Below are 19254 nucleotides of genomic sequence, written 5' to 3' on the forward strand. Positions count from 1 at the left end.
CAACATGATATATAGCTGCGGCCTTTCTAAGACTTAATTTTGGGTCATTCTGGAGGGCCTGAAGGGCAAGAATAATCTTAGCTTCATTTGGAGACTCTGGCATATTGGATTGTTGAGAAATATCTGATTGAAAAGTGATAGTGTAGGTTGAGGGATTTTTGGAGCACTCGCTTGTCTGGAGCACTCGCTTATCATGCACGTTAGTGGCGAGAGAGATTGAAGATTGAGTTGAGACAAGCTTTGGCGAAAAAGGATGTTGGGAGTCAAAGCTCCCGGGCGCTGAGAGAACAACTACTGATGTCTGAACATTGACCACAAAGTAAGAGATACAGTGAGCAGGCAAAAAGAAACCCAATCAGATGGACTCACGGGGAATTGAACCCCGGACCTTTCCCAAGCGTCGATTTAAAGATGCGAAGGGAAAATCATACCCCTAGACCATAAGCCCTATCATTGGTTAATGATTCGTTGAGGGACAGATGCTGGAAAGCGTCTATGATTTGAATCTAGACAGACACGATTGTCGCGTTGGAACCAGTAATCATTATTATGAGAAAACGAGGGAATTATTACTCCGTCAGTTTATGGGACATTTACTCTGTAGTTGAATTTTAAATTGGCAAACAATGTTTAAGCGAAAATGTCTGGAACATCATGCTGATCGATCGAGATTCGAGATCCTCAGAAAAGCAAGTCTCCATGATGCTACGTAGCACAACAACACAAAGTCTTATCATTTGTCTTGGAGCGAGTAATGTCTGGCACGCATCAATCACACAACTCCAGTACCAAGCGAAGCAAATACGAATAATCCACGTCATGAGTATAAGACTTAAAGCACAAGCACCAAGTATCTACTCGCTCTCCCTCACATCTCAAACAATACCGCAGCGTCGATGAGTTGTCCAAATATCATCCAGGTGTAGGGTGGTTCACCAAACATGGAGATGCCTGCACTCATGGTCTCTGCACAGGAATAATAAGCTTAAAAATTAACAGAATCCTGATTTAGAAAACAAGGGTTCACAAGCCAAGAGATTTACTCTCCAGAGTATATGCCAAGCTGTCTTGTCAGCCTGTGGTTCAGTGTAGATGAAACGGCTATCCTTGTCTTTATCTGGAGAAGCTGTGATGTAATTATTGCGGGTGGTAATCTAGTGGCGTTGCCTGGTGGATTAGTGATTACAGATGAAGAGGTAGTAGAGACGCGTAGAATCCGTAATATCACGTTATCTCCGTGGCAGTACCAAAATGTCTGATGCATCAGCAGACTATTCTCACAGTCATCATGAATAATGCTTTGTTATATTCCCGCGGATATACACACTTTTTCTACAAAAACAGAGGCTCATTATGGATATCGCGGATGTCCCGGCACTAACTGACCCCTGGGCGCCAAACCTTTTTATCGGGGCTGGAGATTACTGGCCATAGCGGCATCAACCTCTGACGTAGGGCGACCCACTCCGGCACGACCTGATTAACGACCTTTACGTAGGAGGTGCCCCTACAAGACGCTACGGCTCAACTAAACTTTTCTTGTTTTGAGTGAAAATGGCTGATCTTCACTGACAAGCGGTTAATCAAGGCCGGGAAACTAAACCCAAACTGCTCATGTTGTGACGACTGACTAATTCCAGCCTCTACCACTCCAGTTCAGTATCACTACAAGTTTAACTTTGTTTTCTCACCTCATCTTGACTCTCCCTTTTTTTTAATACTCTCTCCCTTCTACCATGCATCTTCATGGGCATGGCTTCCAATAATAATCGCCTTCAGCCCTCGGGCCATCTCAACGTAACGGGCCATTTCAACAACCGCCGCTCTCCGAGTCCCTCGTCCTCACGCCCCGTGCCTCCCGATCCCGGAAGTCCAGGCCCCGTCGAAGAAACGGCATCGGATTACTTCAACCCACTCAGCCAAGCGCCCTCAGCACAATCGCAGACATCGCTATCGTCGTTCCCGCGCTTTCCATCGCAGACGTCCCTCTCGGCATTTCCATCCTATCAAGAATCATCGAATTATCCACAGCAGACGAGACGAAGACCGCCGGTCGATCAGGCTAGACAGCCTAGTATCCGCATCCGCCGAAATTCAAACGGGTCGGTCTATTCGAATCATAGTGTGACGAGCCAGTTTGATGGGTTCAGCGATGATGGGAGACCCAGGAGCATCTCGCAGCCTGAGCGCGCGAGGGTCTCGGATGGGCTTGCTCGTCATTCCAGGAGGGTTCCGCAGGTGGCGATGCCGCGACTTACAGAGGAGGGAGGCAGACCGAGTCTGGCTGAGCTAGGGATCAACGATGACCAGTCTGCTCCTCTGTCGCCGACGGGTTCGCTTCCCGAGGAGAACACGAATGGGAGGGGCGGACTTGGTCGGCTGCGGCGGGCGAGTCGCTTCTTCTGGCCTGGGCATCGTCGGCAATCTGGCGAGGATCAAATGGCTGTACCTATGGGGCAGCGAGATGACGATCGTCGCGATGATGAATACGACCAGGAACTTGTGGACTGGCTCGATGTCATCGGTAAGAACATCCACATTCACGCCATCGACATCATCAAATCTAACCATCACAGACCCCGAAGTCCAAACTCTTTCAACACTAACAAACGTCCAAAACTCCCTTTTTGTCCCCGATCTCGGAAAATGGGTCAACCGTCGACCGACCTACGCTCTATCCCGACACGATCCCCAAGCAGACTGGGCCCGAGGCGCCGTTGAACAGGAACGACGTCGTGAAGCCGCACTGGAAGCACAGGAGACCGCTACGATACCGCCGATTGCAGAAGCTGAGGCAGAAGCAGAAGAAGAGGACCAACGTCGTTTCCCGCAGCGGAGCAACACGATCACCTCTCGCTTAACAGACTCGCACTACGCGGCGCTTCCACATGGAACGAACCTTGATGGCTGGACGCCAGAGGAAAAGGCCGAGCTGGATGATCACGTTCGACACATGCTGCACTCTCGCCGTGCGCGGTTCAAGCGTCGCATGAAGGGCTTCGGCCAATACGTCAGACGTCCCCTCGGTTTCCTCGTCACACTCTACGCTACACTCATCACGCTCTTCGGTCTAGCTTGGGTTCTCTTCCTCATCGGCTGGATCTACGTCGGCGAGAAGCAAGTCTACGCAATCCACGTCATCGACAGTGTTCTGGTCGCGCTCTTCGCCGTCATGGGTGATGGCCTCGCGCCCTTCCGAGCTGTTGATACATACCACATGTTCTTCATCTGGCGCTTCTCGCGCTTGATCAAGAGAGCTGAGCAGGGAAAGAAACCGAGGAACAGATTACAGAAGAAGCGTGTTCCGCCGGGTGTGTCTACGAATCCGGAGCATTCGCACTTGACGGGCCATCAGGCTCGCGCTCTTCTCGAAGCTCAGGACTATAACCCTGAGAGAGATGGAACCGTCGGCACGATGGACAACCAACCTCAACCGCAACCTGAAAGTCCTGAGACTGTTGATTTGGAAGGCGCCAAGTCCAACAGCCCTGATTCAGACATGCCTGCTCTGACGTTTGCTCAGTTCAAGAGCCTGCAACACCATCAGAAGAAAATGGCCAAGTCACACAGTTTCTACAAACCCAACGAGACATTCACCCACTTCGCCTTCCCCCAAAAGTACCTCATCGCCATCGTCATCCTCCTCGACTGCCACTCCTGTCTCCAAATATCCCTCGGCGCATGTACCTGGGGCATCGACTACCACACACGCCCCTTCGCGCTGACCACCGTGATCCTCTGTGTGAGCATAACCTGCAACATCACAGCTGGTCTGCTCATCAGCATCGGCGATCGGAAGACGCGAAAGAAGGACGTGTGGGAGTTGTTGGATAGACAGGAGTTGACGCAGGATGCCATAAAGCATATGAAGAAGAAGAAGGAAGAGGAGGAGAAGGAGAAAGAGAAGGAAAAGGGGTCGGATAAGGATGGAGAGTCAAGTAGGGGTGATGGATCGAGTAGTAGGACGTCAAAGGAGTTTAAAAAGTTGGTGAAGCAGAACAGTTAGGGGATGAAGGATGAGGATAGATATATGTGGATATGATGATTACGGTTAATAAATAGTTGATACCACCTAATTTAGATAGATCACGAACACGGATACTTGTATCACACCCTCAGTCTCTTGTGAGTCTTCATGCATGCCATCAGCTATAGCCACGTCGACTATAGACACCCCTACGTCGCTTATAAAGGACCAGCCCACTGGGAGTTGTCATCTCCGGCAGTTCGGTCCGCTTATCTGTCGATCAGACGATGATGGGCCAGTGCGTCTGACTTGGGTAATCGTATCTGATTATTCTCATGCCATGATAGATCTACGAAAATTCTCTTCATCATGACCCCGCTTAGTGTTTTGTGGTGTGATGAGTCGTGGAGTGGCCTGTGTCTCGGACGAGTGTGGTGCAGTGATATCGTCAAAATTTTCAGTTATGAGTGGCGATGTAGGTGTGCAGAACAAGGAAAATGTGAGACTGAGTATGGCGTAGTAAGATCAAGTCTAGCAGAATCGAAGTGAGATCACGGCAAAGAAGTGATGTGAATTAGTACCATCTCGTGGTCTTCAATATAGCATTTGTAAATAGTGTAGTATAGTATAGCATATCGACATAATCATCGACCCTTCAAAACATCTTTTTCGTACACACTCATCTTGCCTCATTCTCTTACATTTTCATCATCATGATGCCCAATTATGAGGAAGCGTTCTGGCCGAAACTTGAAAGCTGGTTGGTGACGACGAGACCAGCGACACTGGCAGAGGTGAGAGTGGCGAGAACACCAGAGATGAGAGCCGAGACAGCAAGCTTGGCAACATCACCGCCACGAGAGGGGGCGAGCTGGCTGAGGATACCGATCTGGATACCGAGGGAGCCGATGTTACCGAAGCCGCAGAGGGCGTAGGTGGCGATGAGCTGAGAGCGGGGGGAGAGGCCGTAGAATTCGTTGTTATCGGGGGAGGGGTTTGTGAGGAGGGAGAAGGCCTTGTACTCGTTCTAGAATGTGTCAGTATCTGGTGAGTGAGTGGAAGGTGGGGGAGAAACGTACGGTGATGATCTTCTCGGCAATGAGCTTGGCGACGGGGAGAATGTCACCAGTGCTGTTGGTTCCGTTGGTGCGAGATACACCGAGGAGGAAAGACACGGGGAAGAGAAGGTATCCGAGAATGAGCTGGAGAGTAAGAGGAGTGGGATCGTTGATGTTGAGGTATCGTCCCCACCAGGTCAAGAGACCGTTGATGAATGCGACCAGAGCAATGATGCAGAGAAGAGAGCAGACAATGGTACCGGCGATCTTGATTCCGAGCCAAGCACCGTTAGCGAAGGCGTGGAGAGCGTTCTCAGCCTTGTGCTCATCATCATCAGGAATGACTACACGACCAGCTGTGAGAGTCTCCTCAGTCTCGGGATATCGCATCTTGGAGATAGCCAGAGAAGCGGGGATGGACATGATGCAGGACGACACGAGAGCCTCACGGTTAAGACCGAGACCAATGTAGCCGACAAGGACGGATCCAGAGATGGTAGCGAAACCACAGGTCATGATCTGGTGAAGCTCGGCCTTGGTCATGTGAGGAACGAAAGGACGGACAAGCATGGCTGATTCACCCTGACCGATGAAGGGGGTAGCGGCAGCGACGACGGCCTCAGCACCAGAGACTCCGAGACCCCAGAAGACAAAGGTAGCGAACTTGACGATGAACCACTGGACGAAACCGATGTAGTAGAGGACCTGGACGAGGGAGATGAAGAAGATGATGGCGGGGATGACACCGAAGAAGAAGTTGCCAGTGTTGGCGACGTCCTCGCTGGTCAGGAACGCAACACCAGCCTTGGCGAAGCCCAGTAGATCAGCAGCGCGGTCGGCGATGAAGCGGAAGATGTCGTATCCAACAGTCGTTCGCAGGACGAAGAGACCGATAACATACTGCGTGAGCATGCCGCCAATGACAGTGCGCCAGTTGATGCGCTTGCGGTCCTTGCTAGTAGCCCAGAGGATGAAGAGGAAGACAGCCATTCCGAAAAGACTGACGGCGCGGTTCTCACGGGTGTTGTCAGCGACCTCCTCGGAGACAAAAGCGCCGATGAGAATAGCAGCTATAGTGACGGTAGCGCCAGCAAGAGTGCGCAGGTGGGCGGGGATGAGGTCGTAGATCCTGACGGCGGTGTTGAGCCAGACCTTCTTGATGATGTTGGAGACATGGCGACTGGGAACGTGGAAGAAGACGAGACGCAGAGTGATGGCGAGCCACAAGAGGAAGGGAACAACCCAGTTCTTGTCGTCGCGGTGCAGCACGAGAGAAGCGATCCACCAGCCGGTGAAGAGGCAGAAGATGACGAGGTGGATTATGGGGCGGCGGTAGCGATATACAGGGCCGAGACGCCTGCGCCAGCCGACGACAGCGGGGCTGTCGCTGTGGGAGTTTGCGCGGGCGGATTCGTCGACGACGCCAGCTTCGTGCTTCTCGTGGTCGCTGTAGTCTGGAGGAGTGTGCGCGCCCGTCTTTTCCTTTTCAGCGAGGTCGTGGGAGTGGCGCTGGGGAGGGACCACGGCGGGCGCGTCTGTGGTGCCGGTTGTGTAGACGGGATCATCGTGGCCGGGGGTGTCGACGCGGGGAGAGTGGTGATGATGTTGGTGGTGGTGTTGGTGGGAGGGCTCGAGAGCCGGGTCGGGATTATGGTGGATGTTTGAGTCTGCCATTTTGACTGTCTCTCACTCTACACAATTGGGGTATATATAGAAAAAAAGGGTATAAAGATAAAGATAGAGGTGAGACCTCGGAGCTTCAACAGCTTGGGCAGTGAAGCACAAGAGCAAGAAGCAAGAGAGACAAGAGAGGACCCTTGAGAAACAAGGGCTTTTGTTCAGCAAAAAAGTGTCTAGCCCTCAAAACTGGAGACGCTTGAAGAATGGAGTCAGACAATGGAGCAGACTGAACTGAACTGACAGAAGAGACGATCTTCGTGGGTCGACAATTTTTTTTTTATCTGGGGATTGCTTGACTTTTTAACCCAGCTTATTTTTTTTGCCTCCAGGGAGTGAGTGTTACACTTGAGTCTAGAGGGGGTGTGCAGGTTCATTATCTACGGAGGCATGTAGATTGGCCTGTTGGTTCAATTAAACCCCAGACTAAAAGTAAGGACTTGAGCCAATGTTTGTTCAGACGACGATCTTTTTTGAGGAGGTGAGCACGAGGACAAGAACAAGGATGTCAAGTGAAGGGAAGGGATCTGGACTGTGAGCTTATCAGTTGGGGTCCATATATTTCGGAGATGCCTTTACACTGTATATTTTGGTGTTGAACAGTCGGAAGAATAGATGTGCACTGCAGGTATTACAGCAGTGACAGCAACACAGCTGTACTACCTCTTCTCACTGAAGAATACTCGTCCCCATTCTCTGTATTCTGCTCTGTATCTTGATGCTCTCCACGATATCCTCTGTACTGTACTGTTCTGCTCTGTATCTGCTCTGTAGTCGCCACCCCCGGCCTAAACCTCGGCGTGTACTATGCCTAATCTAGAAGGTTGCTGGAACGTTTGCAAAAGCTCAGGTTCGTCTTCTCCACTGACGTAGTCCCCACAAACGGAGAAAACGCTCGTTATTGGCATAGCTCGGAGGTCCCTTTGCCCACCACCTGCTCACTCATTCGCCAATAGGACCATGTTGCTCGATTCATTGGGGGGAACTTGTGTAGCTTGGCTTCCCTCGGTCGCCATTTGCATGCTCCTTCCCCGGGCCATAGCTGATACAGACTGGTCTGTTCCCTATCTATTCTGACACAAAGAAGATACCTACCTCAGATAAGAGTGCTGATATGCTTGAATGTCTAGACCTCTGGTGAATCAGGACCAAGCCTGTTTCTTGACTGAATCTCCGATCTCTCTCCACTTGATACAGGAAAAGCCACACCCGTTCTTTAATGTTTAATCCAAATTCAGTTTTTTTACTTTGCACCCCGAACTCGCACTATCACTCTTTAGGTAGGTCATTCTGCTCTTGGCTTACAGCTTCAAAGAGCCGCCCGCCTCGTTATGTAACAGCAACAACCACTCATCTCCCTCTTGTCGCTAACCCCCAGCTTGTAGCTTGTCTTGCTTGAGCTTATCGACATGCATAGACAGGGATTCTGATAGCCTACTTTACTTTCCCCAGCTTCAGCTAACGGGCCCCCCTCCCCTACCCTCCCCTCCCCTTCACACCATCTTCTTCCGAGGCTGGGGATAGCCTATTATCTGCAAATAATACACACACATGTCAGCCTGAAATAGAGATAGACATGGATAACTCATTCGTCTCCTTCCGTGAAAGATATAGTCCTTTTGGATGTCGCTGTGATTGTCGGCCATCTCCGTCGATATCTCGGTCTGGCCCGCCCGTCAGCCTCTATCAAGACCGTTGTCTTGGGTCTGCTTGACACTGACACTGACACGCTTCCCCTCAATTTCGACAGTGCATGCATTGTCAATCTTGATCTAATTCATCTTCGTTAATCTGCTAATCTCTTCTCTTCTCTTTCGCTACTCCATACATCACATGTCTCTTTTGTCCTTGCCTTATATGGCATCTCCCTATCTCCCCTCCTCCTCTCTTGTCCTCTTACATCCCCCATCTTTGCCGAGTTGCCCTCGCATGTGAGATCACGATGACCTCTTTTTGACTCTGGCTTCACTGATAACAGGCTATCCCACTATTACCCCCGAGTGTCGCGCCAACCTTGACTACACCGATTTATTACAACATGCTAAGACTACCGTAAACGATAGCATCACCTCGACCTCTCACGATACCGCCTCTCGCGCCTTTGCATCCGGTCTATCGGCCCAAAACAGTCTGTCTGGCCGATGAGCCATTACTAAGCGCAGCCGAGGGAGAGCGACGGCCCGGCCTCATTTACGGTTATCTCGGCCGCTACAGCTCGTGTGAACAAGCTTGATATGCCGTATCGGGCCAGGCCGTGAACTTCACGAGCACATTCGCGCCTCGGGTCACTATTTGTTTTGTCTTCCGTGTAGACAATGAACTGCGGATGACTGAGACAGACTTCTATGGCCTCTATCTCGACGAGTGTCAATTCCAAGCTGTGATGGAATTGGGCGTAGTCACCATTTCTGTCCATCACAAATTATAGATATCGCAATGCTTCATTCATGTACCTCGTGTTCTTAATAAATACAATCTATCAATACTCCAAACTCCATCGTACTACTGCCTATTACAACAACCCTCATACAATATCCTCCTTTTACTCTCCACTTCTAAACCTCCTATTAAACTCTTCAACCGCAACCCCAATCATCTTGTACAAGAATCCCCTCTCACTACCCTCACCAATAGGAATAAACGGCCCGTTAGCTCCTCCTCTCAAGGCCAAGCTCACACCAGTGCGCTCTTTTGCGATAGTCTGAACATCCTTCAGAGGAACGTCCCACTCGCTGGTCAGACGTCGCGATCGGATCAGCAAGATCCGAGCATATGTAATCATGACGACCATATCTTCCTTGGGTAGCTCGAGATGTCCAATGTACTGCTCGTCAAAGTATCGCCCGTTGTCAACTTGCTTCAGCCAGTATTGGCCGAGAGCTTCCCGCGGGTTGTAAGGGCGCACGATGCCATCTTGTGGAATGTATCGTGGATATCGTGTGCGATCCAATTCTTGGCCGTCAAATACTGTTGTAGTATTGCGAATACCCTCACTGACATTGCTTGCCATGTCAAGTACACCAACCGCCGGCTTGGTAGCCAGTCCAATCATGCCCTTGCCGACACCCTTGAAGAAACCCAGAGCACCCTCCTGTTCGGCGCCCTCCAGAGGCTTGCGTGCAAGGCCACCAACGCCTGACGCAACACTTGTGATGAAGCTGTTCGCGCCAGCAGTCACACCGTACAAGGCGTGCTTCGGCCTGTTGCGGGCCCTTGTCATACGACGGCGGTCCTGGAATTGTTTGTCCAGTGACGCTGCGGCAAGCCCCTTACTGAGACTGCCTGTAAACTTGGAGAAACTGTCACTGAAGCCAAACACCGTCTTCTTGGCGAACGAAGCCGCTCCCTTGGCGATGCCCAGGCCAAACTCTTCTGGCTTATCCGACAAGATCAAGCCCTGATATGGTTCGTAGAACACGTCTGTCACACCCGACGAGATACTGTTGAACAGACCCACAGGATTTCCGAGGAAATCGGCAGATCCCAGAATCTTGTGGATCTGATACATGACCTCCTGGCTGTAGTGGCTGGAGAAGTTCTGAATAAGTACCGCTGTAGTCACCCTCACGTTGTCCAGGATAAGCGCATTGAACCGAAGTGGTGCATCGTTGACGTTTCCGACAGCCATGGTCATAACGTTGAGGAAGAACATGATGGGGTTGCGCGATGATGTCTTGTCCTCAGCATTGACACGTTCTGTGCGCATAAAACTCAAGTTAAGCTGCATGGGCTGAATATTGAGAACCTCAAAGTAGATATCTTGACCAGCTGGTTGGCCTGATGGCTCAGGGATGTCAAGATCCTCGTCGCACAGCTTGCCAGAATCGTCAGCGTCTGTCCAGCTGGCACCGCGCACGTTTGAGAAGTCAATAAGAGCAAACACAAAGTCCTCATCGAGATCAATGGTCATTTCCTGCAGCAGAATGGTCGCGTACTTGACATACAGCACACCATACGAGTCATCCTTGACACGGCTGACCATGGCGTGCAGCGATGGATGAGCTTCCACCTCCTGCGCCTTCTTTGGCACAACACTGGGGTAAAGAACCATGGGGAAAATGCCGCCGTACAATTGATTGTCGATCTGGATCCACTTGATAGCCATCGAGATTGTCTGGATCAGAGGCGAATCGCTGTACCGCAATTGAACATCGCGGAATGTCAAGTAAGCAAGCTCCTTCATCTGAGCGTTCACCAGGGAAACACCAATACCGGCCAGCTTGAGCTGCGCGCGGAATGTAGCGCCTGTATCCTGATCCTTGACCTCAAAAGCCTCGGGGCCGGTATTGGTCCTAGCCAATGCCTTGGGCTTGTACATACTCTTACTGGCACGGAAGTTGCTGAGAATCAGGGTTTGCTTCGGTCCATCGGCAGCAACGTTGATGTCGACAATCTTAGGAGCCCCAGACGAGGTGTGGAACTTCATCGGGATCTGGTTGCCGATCTCAGCTAGCTTGACGTGGCGCTCCTTGCCATTTGCAGAGATGATGATTTCTCGGAACTTGGCAGCAGGAAAATCCCAAGCGTATGGCATGATGCTGCGAGGCGGGAGACGATATCTTATTAGTCGCCATCCACTGCGGTCCTCATCGCCATCTTCGTCAACGTTGGGATTGGCTTGCCAGAACATGAACTCAACATCACTCTCATTGCGCATCGAGTATGGCCAGTTCTTCTTCTCCATGCTGAGGTTCAAGAAGACTGTAGAGTTCTCCATCAGAACCTCGACCTTGACAAGGTTCTGTCGCTGTCCAGCCTTGGCGATCTTGACATAAGTTGTGCCAATGTCTGCAATATTGAATGGAGATGTCCATTGGTTGTTGACGCCAGGGTAACAGAGACACAACTGCTTGACCTTGGACTTTTGCATGAAGTGGAGCGGTTGCAGGGCGCCATCGCTGAGAGTGAGATAGCCAGAGGAGCTAGATTCTCGAACAAGAATCTCACTGTCCATCTTGTTGTGTAGAACGAAGCGAGGAGCAATCGTAACAACCTTGGTGAGCTTGTACTTGCCTTCACCTGGCTCAACAGTAACGCCCACGTGGATCTCCTTATCTTTGGTGGCTGAGTTCAACACAACCTCAGTAGTACTGCCGATAGCATCGAAACTTTGAGGCTTGCTCCATTCCGAGTCGGCAATCTTGAGAAGGGCTCGGTTGCGGTGATCATCATTACCATAAGAGAACATGAAGGGTAGAGCCTTGGGCCGCTCTCGATCAGATGTATCCATGAGAGGGAATTGACCCGCCGCGGGCTTGGCTTGTTGCAAGAAGCTCTTGGCGCGGACTTGAACGTCCACGCCTGTCTTGTTCAACACAACGTACGGGCTGAACACTGTGATCTTGGAAGCACCTCCACTGTTCGGAATCTTGAAATGATGCAGTGAAAGATTCAGTGGCAATCCCTTGTCATCCTTGACCACAAGCTTATACTCCTTGCGGAACTCTTCATTCGTGCCTGAGTTGATGATAGCGAAGTCGCTTGCCTTGAAGACCGTATCTTGCATGTCGACGCTGAGGAGCAGAAGGTGTGAAAGCTCAACAACGTGGACGGGGCTGACACCTCCCTTTCGCAAGAAGTTGGTCCAGTCTTTCTTGGTGTTCTTATCATAAATACGATACTTAAAGTCGTACGGCAACAGATTCTCGAGGGTGACTGGTGCAGAAAGCTTGACTTTCATGTACGGGTATTGTCTGCATTCGTCAGTATCATCGCATCTGTTGGGGTCAGAACACTCACTTGGTCAATGGGTTGCCCTTATCAAAACGGGCATGGACTTGGAAGTAGAACGGATCGCCATTCTCTCCCTTACACACAACCTGCTTCGTAGGCCTCTTAAGCATGTCTCTCCAGAACAGATGGTCTGTACTCCACTGGTACCCGAAGCCACCATCAGGTCGGACAATCACCTGCTTCTCAAAGACGGCACCCACAGGAGCAGGTCGAGCGTCGCCAGGTGCGATCTTCTCAATCTTGAGTAGATGCCCCTCCTGTACATCAAAGATACCAAGCTCGACTGGGATCTGTGTAGCATTTTCCACAAGAAGTGGAGATCTGAAGGTCACATACTTGATGTTATCTGTGCCCAACTCGACCTCGACACAGAGACGATGGAGAACATCAGCCTTGGGTCGTAGAGCATACAGGTGTTCTCCTTCTCGGTTGATTCTGACGTTCTTAACAGGATCGAAACCACTGCCCTCCAACTGGATAGAGACGTAATTCTGGTTCGATTCAGTGAGAAGGTTCTCACGCATCTTCTCCCAATGCTCAAAACTCCAGGGAGCTTCCTTGCCATCCTCCAAGCGGAGATTGATAGGCTCATCGCTGGTAGGACTCTTAGAGTGCACAACAACATCGAAGCCTGTGTAGTTTCTGATGCGGTATGGTGCTTCAACACCACGTGGCTTGTCCAACACATCCTCAGCTGACGTAAGGAATTGGAATGTCTTAAAACCCAGAGCAATTGAAGCAGTGGTAACGGTCACATCGAAGACCTTCTTGGAAGCGACATCAACCGACAACAGTCCTGAGGTAGGGTCCTTGGCTACGCCGAAGCCAACTTGCCAAGGCTCAAGAAGAGGTTCCCAGCTGGACTTGGCGAAGTTGTAGACATTGGCATACAGGTCAATGGCAGTCTCAGCCTTGAGGTTCGACGACCAATTCTCAGCTGCAGCAGTGAAGTTCTTGATGCCCAAGTCAAGGATTGGAAGTTCGTGTACATCGCCAATAAGAACAACACGGATGCCATCCACAGTTGCGGACAGCGTCTCGTAGCTCTTTTGGACAACCTGCTCTGGAGTCTTTCCCTTGTTATCGGCATGGGTAACGGCGTGGGAAGTTGCAGTCACCTTGCTTCGTCCAGCGATGGTAGATTGGCCTCGCCCACTGGCAGATCGTTGCTTCATCCCAGCGTGGCGCAGTTCTCTTGCCTTCTGCTCAGCAGGAGTCTCCTTAATTTGTTTAGGCTCATTGCCAGACAACTCGCTCGCTTTGGTAACTATCTGATGAACAAGGAGGATATCGCGGAGTGATAGCCGCAAGACAAGTGGTTCAATGTCCACGTGGATGTCGGTAGTTTGAGGCTTGGAGCTATCCATGCTTAATTGGACTGAGAAGTCATCAATGATACGAAGACGGGACGTCTCGAATTTGTCCATTCTACACAAGAACATGCCGATTTCAGAAATCTGGAAAGTCAAAGCATGCTGTTGTGAGAGAAGCATCTGTCGAATGGACAGGACAATTGCCTCGGAGCTTGAAGTCAAGGGATTGGCGATCAGAATGACTTGTGCGTCAACAAGATTGACGCGGAAAGCAATGCTCATCGCAGACTCCTTCTTCTCTTGTTTTTGAGTGACCTCTTCTCTCTGTTGTCGCGAGATTTGCGATCGGGGACGCGAGGCGTTGCCGGCATAAGAGACTTGCATGGACTCGGTGTCGGATTCGTCAGGCGTCGTCTCAGCGATACTCTCATCATCCATCGGGCTGCCGTCATCGACTGTCAACGCCTCCATGGCAAATTTCTGAATAGCGAATAGATAGTCGAGCGCAAAGATCACCCGTGGACTATCGATGGTAGCCATGGCAATCAAGCTCTTTTCCTTGCCGCCGGACATCGTGACGCTGGCCATCAGTTGTTGAACGTCCTTGTTCATCGATGACATGATACGGCGGAATTTGTTTGTCTCGCGTGGTCGACTATCATAAATCGTGAAAGATCGGATGAGCAGCTCTGCCTCAAGTGAACCATCGGAGAGCATCCTCGTCTTGACCTTTGTGTCATCAAGCGAGAATCGGGATAAGCTGGACCTCGCAATGTCGTGGACAGGCTCATTCTCTGGTGCATTGATTAGTTCGAGACCAATAGTATTGACTCGGAAAACAAGGTCAAGTTTAGTCCATTCTTTGTCAATTGAGCCAAGTTCAGGTCCAAGATCAATCAGACTCTGGTCTTCGCCAGACTTATCCTCACTGTTGATCGTGCGAGCGCGCTGTAGAGTACCCTCGTCAACTGCCTTGGCAGCCTCTTCTTCGTTGTCGTTACCTTCGCCGGCAAATGCTGCAGGCACAGATTTGGAGATCTCTAGAAGGAACTTGACTTGGTACTGTGTGAGTCGTAGGTTGAAGTCAGACATCGTTCCTTCTATTTCGGTCTCGGGTCTCTTGGCACCAGACTTGTGCTCAGCATATGTGATGTTGAAGCCGAGATCAACATGGTCAATCATCTCGAGCTCCTCCGAATCACCGCCAGCGTAATGGAAGTCGGAAGTGAGCTTGATGTTGCGAATACCAGCAGACAGCTTCATGGCAATATCTGAGTTCTCGCTGTCGTCCAGAGGTGTGAATTTGTTCTGAGCATAGATCTCACCAAGGTAAGCAGTGACGACATCTCGTTCAGTCTGACCTGGCTCTTGCACTCGAGGGAACACAACGATAGGAGTGTTGACAACAACATCGAACTTGAAGCGACTTGGGCTTTGTTGCAACTGATTGGCCTGGTTCATAGCAGCTTGGCGCGCAGCATTGTAAAGAGCCTGCATCTTGCCAAACTTGACCAAGAAGTCAATGATCTTGCGGAATGGCTCCTCCACAAAGTTCACCTTGACGGAACCAGCACGGAGGAAGACAGAGCTGTCGTATCCTGGGTACGCCTTCGGGTTCGAAGAGTCGAAAGTCTCGTAGCGGAAGTCTGCCAAGTCATCTCCTTGGATGGTCACGAGCTTTCGAAGGTGTGAATCCTCTGAGACGCCGAGATTAACGTCGTCAACGAGTGAAAGATCACCGAGTCGCGCCGAGATACGCATGGTCTTGCCTCGGAGGAAGATGCCGGCGTCAGCCTTGTTGAAGGACAACGTAGCGAGGCGAATTCCATCGTTATTGAGGATTAGCCTGATACTCTTCAGGTCAACCTTGACACGAATAGATCCTGTGTTGGAGTTTACTGAGGGCGCGTTGACGACTGCTACGGCAGTATCGACGCTTTCCGAATCGTCATCGTCATCCAGTAGAGCCTTGTTATTATTATTTGACTCGTCTTCGTTATTCGTAAAAGTGATGAGGATAAAGTCCAATAACGTGAGCAGTGTCTTTCGGGTGACAACCAAGTTGATTGTGGATATGACAGCGTTGATATTGGTCTCTACACCCTCGTACACGGGCATGAACTCAGGAGACAAGGGGTTGACCTTGACAAACTTGACATGAACCAAGCTGCGGCCCTCTTTGAGATCCTCGCTATCACCAGACGAGATTATCGACTTGAATTCAGCAGAAGGATTGTCCACAAAGTCATCGACAGTGACTGAGCCAAGTGAAACATCAGCTACCATGTCGAAGGGTCTGGTGTAGAACTCCAGGTCGAATCTCTCGGCCACCAATTCAACAAGCAATGCATCAGGCTTCTGTCCATCAGGGTCACTTCGATAAAGTGAACCCTTAAGGGTATCAACCTTGAACTTGAACTCGAAGATACGTTGCTGAACTTGGAGTTGCTCAGCGTCACCTCCATCTGGCGCATCCTCAAAGTCGTCGTCGTCTTCGTCCATATCATCAAGCACGACAGCGGTTTCAGATTGCATAAAGGGGAAGGGAGTGGACTGCCTTCGCTCGCGCTGGGACTTTCTTCGTGACCGGTTGGATGAGTTGCTCTTAAGACGAGGGCGAGATGGCTCCTTGCGTTCCTCCAATCTTGGTGCGGGCCCGCCAAACTTGGGAATAGCCACATCAATGACCTTCATGAGATTCTTATACTTGGTGTCAGAGACGGTGGCGTGAAGCATTGGAAGGTGTCCTGAGACCTTGAACTTGGTCAAATTGGGAGCCTTTGGTAAGATGGATGTCTCGACAATGAAGTCTACATTGATTCGCTCAACAACATGGAGATGAGCATCATCTGTCTTCTCAACCAATTGAGCTTTGGTGTCCTCAACTGAAGGCCCGATGAGGACTTGGGTCGAGGTCAGCTTGACAATAAACTTGTCGTACATTACGGACTCGAGTCGCTTGAGATCTTCGTCGCTGTATGCCTGTTTTTGTTTCGACTGAATCTCCTTCATTGTGCTTTGGTCCACGAGTTCACTATTCACATGGATATGACCAGCATCGACAATTAAACACGTTGAGTTCTCGGTGGTGATGCTGACCGGCACAATGATCAGAGGTGCTTGGAGATCCAACTCAGCATTGATCGTCTTGTGCTCCTCCAAGGCGAACTCGAGGCCCGCTCGAGTCTGCTCACGAATGCTCTCAACGGTCGCACCAGCACTCTCCATGAGGGCGGTAATAGACTCCATGTGACGCTCAGGCGGTCTGAAGAAGTCGGCGATACCAACAACAAAGTTGGGGTTCCAGATAACCTCAAGAGGCTTCATCTTTCCGACAACAGCAATGTCACCCCCACGCTCAATTGGGTTCTGCTCAAACTCAAACTGGAAGAAGGGGTCTTCTTCTGGCTGCTCAAGTTCGGCCAACGACAATCGCTTACGCTGCTTGTCAGTCGGTGCATCCTTGACTCGGACAATCTCAGGGTAGACTGAGCCTGGTGTTGTCCCATCGTTGACACGAAGGCCACCAAGGCTGACATTAGCGAGAACCGAATCCTTTCTCTGTAGCATCTTGGCTTTGAACACATCAAAGTGCAGACTGAGGAGATCTGCTGCGTGGTCGTGAGGGCTCTTCTTGAGTGTAAAGCTACCTGTGCTCAGGGATGTCTCGATGCACATCTTGATAGCCTCGCGAGGAACATCGACTTCATCGGCGATAGCGTTCTTCTCGTCCCAGTCGATGGCCTCGTAGAGCTCTTGTCGCTGCTCCTCAGTCATTTGTGTATTCTCTTCATTCTGTTCGATCTTTTCTTGAGGCTTCGAACCCCACACCCACGAGATCCAGCCTTGCTGTTGCTGTTGCTGCTGTTGTGGCTGGTTCTTGAGAGCTTCTGCATTCTCTTTCTTGAGCTGGTTGCGGGCCAAGGATCGCCAGAATCGCAGATCTTCGTACGTAAGCTTCCACTCGAGAGCGTTGATCTCATCAGTTTCTTCAGCAGACATCTGATGGCCTTGTTTCCTCTTCTTGAACAGCTCGATATATCGTTTTCGATCGTCTCGTCGCTCTCGGAAGTAATCCCATGACCATTTGCGGTTGCGTTCGTGGATCTTTGATAACACAGCGTTACCTGCAAACTCGAGCCAAGCACGGGGATCTTCCTTGGGTCGGACATTCTTTGGTTGTAGGCGTTTGTATTCTTGGTGTCGAATGAAGTAGTGGAACAAATCGACCATCATCAAAGCGTCTCGATATTGGTCGTCATCGAGGACAAGACCAATCTCTTCGAAGAGTAAGTTGGCCTTGAACTTGGGTACCTTAATATCTCCTGACTTGTCGAGCTCGATCTTTGCTTGGCCATTGACAGGCCTGAGAATGAACTGATGGTTTGCATTCTCTTGCGCGTCTTTTCCAATCATTTCTCTGAACTTCGCTACCATTTCATCGTGTGGCATCAGTTCCTCCGAAGATGTTGATGCTTCTCGGCCTGTTCCGAGAAGAGTTGAATCGGTATTCCAGTACACAGCCAAAGCACCCAAGGTAGCCAGCTTGTGGGTGACTGTGTTAGAGTCTTGGATAAAAGTAGGCTTCCACTGACCATCAGTACTGACGGCACTGAACTCCTCGAGGGTGACGCCAAGGGCAAATGGGTGCCCTGGCGCTGAGATGGAGTCTTCGTATCGAATGTGTATGTTCTTGACCGTGACTTGAAGGTTGTCGACGATCTTTGTCACCAGACTTTGTGTGAAGCTCTGGCTCTTCTTCTGCTCCTCCTGGCTTAAACCTTCCTGGTTCCTCTCCTTGAGCAACTCGGCACTGTCAAGCTTTTCCATCTTGAGGCGCTGTTTCCTGCGATCTTCTTCGTCCTGATCATATTCAGCCTCTTCCTTCGGGCTGGCCAGAAGAAAGACATCTTGAATGAAGACCTTAACAGGTGCACCGCGCAGGTTTGACCAGGGAATGACGAGTGTAAGCTCGCCGAGGTGACCCTCCATGACATTTATAGGAAGCTTGAGCTGATCGAGTGCCTCGCGGCGTAGCTCGAGGTTGCGGAGCTTAACATCGCCGGACCAGATACCAACTTTCAACTGGGTTGGGTCGAAGTTCTTGACATACATGCCCAGGAACCTATTAAGCAGGCCAGCGACGAGACCTTCGAGCATTCTGGCGGTATTGTGGCCGTAACCCGGGCCGGGGAGAGAGGGGTAGGGTTCGAGTTATTTATTTATCAAGCACTCATCTGTCGGCGTGTGGTTGTTGACACGGGTGCCATGCGAGGCTCGATCGGTGAAGCGACTGCTATCCTCGGGCGTGAACGTGAGGTATAGGACTTTGTAGAGCGGGGTTACACTCGAGGCAGTATCGTAAGTATTTCCCCGGGAGGTTTTGGGTGGAATAGAGGGGAAAGGCGGGATTCGGTGGATGAGGGTATTATCGCTTATGCCTCTCGAGTAGTAAAGATGGACGAAACTCGGTGATGGAGGAGATATTGAAAAGGTGGGTTTCGTG

The 19254-nt window shown here is 50.7% G+C and overlaps 3 protein-coding genes and 1 non-coding gene across 4 annotated transcripts; 1 reads left to right on the plus strand and 3 right to left on the minus strand.

Annotated features, from left to right (window-relative positions):
• Positions 1 to 360: 360 nt before the first annotated feature.
• Positions 361 to 448, minus strand: tRNA. The gene is given in 2 exon segments: positions 361 to 396; positions 413 to 448. It is a non-coding gene; the product is annotated as a tRNA-Ala (tRNA).
• A 1298-nt stretch (positions 449 to 1746) lies between these two features.
• On the plus strand, positions 1747 to 4006 carry FMAN_07056 (uncharacterized protein; the record flags this gene model as incomplete). The annotated part of the gene is made up of 2 exons (XM_041830636.1): positions 1747 to 2524; positions 2577 to 4006. 2 exons carry the CDS (start codon positions 1747 to 1749, stop codon positions 4004 to 4006), a joined length of 2208 nt encoding a protein of 735 aa, XP_041681279.1.
• Positions 4007 to 4691: 685 nt separating this feature from the next.
• Positions 4692 to 6699, minus strand: FMAN_07057 (uncharacterized protein; the record flags this gene model as incomplete). Its single annotated transcript, XM_041830637.1, has 2 exons — positions 4692 to 4994; positions 5047 to 6699. The coding sequence occupies 2 exons, from the start codon at positions 6697 to 6699 to the stop codon at positions 4692 to 4694; spliced, it is 1956 nt and encodes a 651-aa protein (XP_041681280.1).
• Positions 6700 to 9244: 2545 nt separating this feature from the next.
• FMAN_07058 (uncharacterized protein) lies at positions 9245 to 18908 on the minus strand (the record flags this gene model as incomplete). Its single annotated transcript, XM_041830638.1, has 2 exons — positions 9245 to 12395; positions 12442 to 18908. The coding sequence occupies 2 exons, from the start codon at positions 18906 to 18908 to the stop codon at positions 9245 to 9247; spliced, it is 9618 nt and encodes a 3205-aa protein (XP_041681281.1).
• Between the last annotated feature and the right edge of the window lie 346 nt (positions 18909 to 19254).

This window comes from Fusarium mangiferae (genome assembly GCF_900044065.1).
Source record: "Fusarium mangiferae strain MRC7560 genome assembly, contig: FMAN_scaffold005, whole genome shotgun sequence".
Classification (NCBI taxonomy): Eukaryota; Fungi; Ascomycota; class Sordariomycetes; order Hypocreales; family Nectriaceae; genus Fusarium; species Fusarium mangiferae.